Source organism: Oxyura jamaicensis (assembly GCF_011077185.1).
Source record: "Oxyura jamaicensis isolate SHBP4307 breed ruddy duck chromosome 20 unlocalized genomic scaffold, BPBGC_Ojam_1.0 oxy20_random_OJ88439, whole genome shotgun sequence".
In the NCBI taxonomy this organism is placed as follows: Eukaryota; Metazoa; Chordata; class Aves; order Anseriformes; family Anatidae; genus Oxyura; species Oxyura jamaicensis.
The window spans coordinates 2,226-5,447 of NW_023304560.1; the positions used below are offsets into that span (position 1 = coordinate 2,226).

The following is a 3,222-nucleotide window of genomic DNA, read 5'->3' on the forward strand; positions in this document are numbered from 1 at the left end:
GCGAGCCCTTCCCCGCGCACCTCTGGCCTCCCGCAGCTGCCTGAGGGCTGCCAGGCTGCAGGGAGCCCGCGGGGTCCTGCAGGAGCCCCCGGCCGCGGGGCTGAGGACAAGCAGCAGGTTGTGTTGGCGGGGCTGCCCCTGTCCCGGGGGGCAGCAGATCTGGCTGGCGCTGGGCACCCCGAGCAGCCCTGGTGCCGGGAGGGGGCACGTTTCCCACCAAGGTGCAGCCGGGGGAGTCCTGCAGCGCCTGCCACTGCTCACCACCCGGGCACGACTGCGGCAAGGGCACAGAGAGCAGGAGCCTGAGGCTGGGCAGAGCCACGGCCGTGCCCCCAGCTGACCGGGAGCTGCGGTGACAGGGGCAAGGCCCCAGCTGGGAAGGGGCGGGAGGCTGGAGCAGGACTGGGGAGGATGAGCTCGGGATGGTCCTGTTCTCCTGAAACGAGTCTTTCAAACTCTGCCGGACTTTGGTCCCTTGAGCTAAACCTGCCCTCGCTAAGCGCTGCCCCTCAGCCTCGCACGCTGCTCCGGCCCAAGCAGTTTGTGCAGACCAAAGCTGGTGATACAGCACTGCCTCGCCGCAGAGTGTGGGCAGCGATTCCCTGAGCAGCTCCCAGGAGCACAACGAAAAAGGCAGAGCTGTGCATGGAGAAAATAAAATATTGTTCTCTTTAGCCAGCCTGGATAGGCCACCTGAGCCCTGAGGAGGCTGAGAGCAACCTCAGCGTGACCGTGACATTGAAGAGGCCAGACCCTCAGCAGGGTTGTTCCAAGGTCGCCCCTTGCTGTGTGCGTGGCAGCAGGTGCTGCCCGGCACGAGGCCGGTGGCCGTCCCCTCCTGGCTGCCGGCGCGGTGCCCGAGGCCACTTCGCTCCCACGGGCTGAGCGGGGGCAGCCCCGGGGACCCCACATCCTCTGGGCTGGGGGCTGAGGGGCCCCGGGGGCTGAGGGTCCCAGGGGTGCTGTTGGCAGCCCTGTCAGGGAAGGAGCAGCGGGATGCCGGCAGCCACATGGCCCCGTTCCCGGTTCCCCGTCCTGCTGCAGCCCAGGAGGGCTCGGGGGCCCCAAGGCCCCGGGGGGGGCTCCGCGCCGGCCCAGCGCCGGCCCCGCTGAGCATCCTCCTCCCGCTCCGCGTTGCCAGGCCAACGCTGCGGAGGATGCGGAGGATGCTGGCGGTCCCTGCGCCTGGGCAGCCTCCGCAGCGTGGCGGGCAGCGCGCCCCTCGCCTCTCCATGGGGTGTGCGCCGCCGCCGGCACCCGGCCTGCCTCCACGGGCAGGGCTGCAGTCCCCGCATGGCTGGGGACCGACCCCCTGCTGCATCCCCCCCCGGGAGCCCCGGGACAGGACGCAGGTAGGGGAGGGCGCGGGAGCCTCCCGGGGGAGGTGGCGGGCAGGGGGCTGAAGGGCAGGGGTCCCTGCACGGCGTGTCTGCGGCCAGCCCTGCCCTGGGGATGGGGGGGGACCTGTGGGTGAGGGGAGGGGTGAGCTGCGCTGAGGACCCTGGAACCCCACCCTGCAGTGCGGGGGGGCTCCAGAGCCAGCTCCCAGCCCCCAGGACAGACCTTTCCTCCCGGTCTGGACGTGGGGGCTGCAGAGGGGGTGAGCCCCAGCGCAGGTGGCACCGGCTGTGGGGAGAGCTGGGACGAGCCGACCCTGGGGCGGGGGCTGCCGCTGGCGCTCTGGCCCCCTGCTGCAGACCCCCAGGGGCCGAGCTGGCCCCTGTCTGTGTGGTGTGGCAGGGCCTAGGGACCTGCCTCGGCGTGCAGCTCATGGGGCTCCCCTGTCCCCCCAGCCCCCGTCCGCCGCCCCGGCACCATGACCCACACGGACGGCACGCGGGGCAGCTCCCAGCCGCCGGCGCTCGCGGCCCACGAGCCGGAGTGCCAGATCTGCTACAGCCGCTACGACGCCCGTGCCCGCAGACCCAAGCTGCTCCGCTGCGGCCACCGCCTCTGCGCCAGGTGCCTGCGCAAGATGGTGGCGCTGGGGGAAGCGTCGCCCCGCCGGCTCTGCTGCCCCTTCTGCCGCCGGCACAGCCCGGTGCCCGGCGGGGACGCGCAGTGGCTGCAGGACGACAGCGAGGGGCTGGCGGGCCGTGAGGGGGCCCAGAAGCGGGCCCCCCCCACAACCCCCGAGGTCCTGCTCTGCCCCAGTGTGCTGGAGCCCCTGGCAGAGCCCTCGCCCAGCTCCGACTGCCTGGTCGTCACCATCCTGCAGGTGCCTGAGGACGTGGTGCCGCCCGAGGGGCTGCGTGGGCTGGACGTGGTCCAGCTCTACCGCCCCAGCAGCCCGGTCGCGCTGCCCAGCCGCGGCCCCGCGCCCAAGGGCCGCTCGTGGACGTGGCGAGCGGCCCCGCGCTGCCTGCTGGGCACGCTCTGCCTCCTCTACTGCAGCTCCCTGCCCTTTGGCATCTACCTCCTGCTCACTGAGCACCACAGCCTGGGCGCTGCGCTGGTCAGCCTCCTGCCCGCCTCCCTCCTCCTCTGCATCTCCTACAGCCTCTGCCAGTGCCTGTGCCGGGAGATTTTTGCCTTCCCCTCATCCTGACCCTGCGGGGCCGGGCCCCGTGGCTGGGCCAAGGCGGCTTGGGGCACCTTGGAGCATCGTCCCTCAGTATGGGTGCTGCCACCCCACAGCTGCCAAGAGATGGGTGCTGAGCCAGAGCGTGGAGGTGTACCTGGACCCAGGGCCAGCGGGAAATGCCAGGCACCTGCCGTCTTCCTGTGCAGAGAGGAGCTGTACGGCAAGGCCGTGCACAACACCGCCGTCTTCTTCCTGCAGAGCAGCGCAGGCTTTGCCAAGATGAAGCCCACGCCGCAGAGTGCCCGGCCCCGGCTGGGAGAGGAGCTGGGCTGCAGCCACGCCGCAGGGCGAGGGACCCACGCGTGGGCGGCAGGAGGAGCGGGCGGCCCCTTTGCCGCCCAAGCACAGAGGGAAGGAGCAGCCGGAGCTGGGACGCGCGCACGGGCAGAAGGACGGACGGAGGGACAGACGGAGGGACGGCCGATGCAAGCGCTCGGCACGTGGCGCCGCGGCTGGAGGGGCCCCGGCAGCCGGCTGCAGCCCGGCGCTGGCAGGAGGAGCGCGGGCAGAGCCTGGGGGCTCCCGCGGCCGGACTGGCCCCAGCACAGCTCCGTGTCCATAGTGTAAATAGTTCTGTCCGTGGCGCCCGCGCTCCTCGCAGGGCTGCTCCCATCGCACCCGCGTTTCTTTTCCACATG

At 72.0% G+C, this 3,222-nt stretch overlaps 1 protein-coding gene across 1 annotated transcript; it reads left to right on the plus strand.

The window, feature by feature from the left end:
- Nucleotides 1–1,328: 1,328 nt before the first annotated feature.
- On the plus strand, nt 1,329–3,216 carry LOC118158146 (E3 ubiquitin-protein ligase RNF182-like). The gene is made up of 2 exons (XM_035312747.1): nt 1,329–1,352; nt 1,794–3,216. The coding sequence occupies exon 2, from the start codon at nt 1,817–1,819 to the stop codon at nt 2,546–2,548; it is 732 nt and encodes a 243-aa protein (XP_035168638.1). The 5' UTR covers nt 1,329–1,352; nt 1,794–1,816; the 3' UTR covers nt 2,549–3,216.
- The last annotated feature ends 6 nt before the right edge of the window (nt 3,217–3,222 follow it).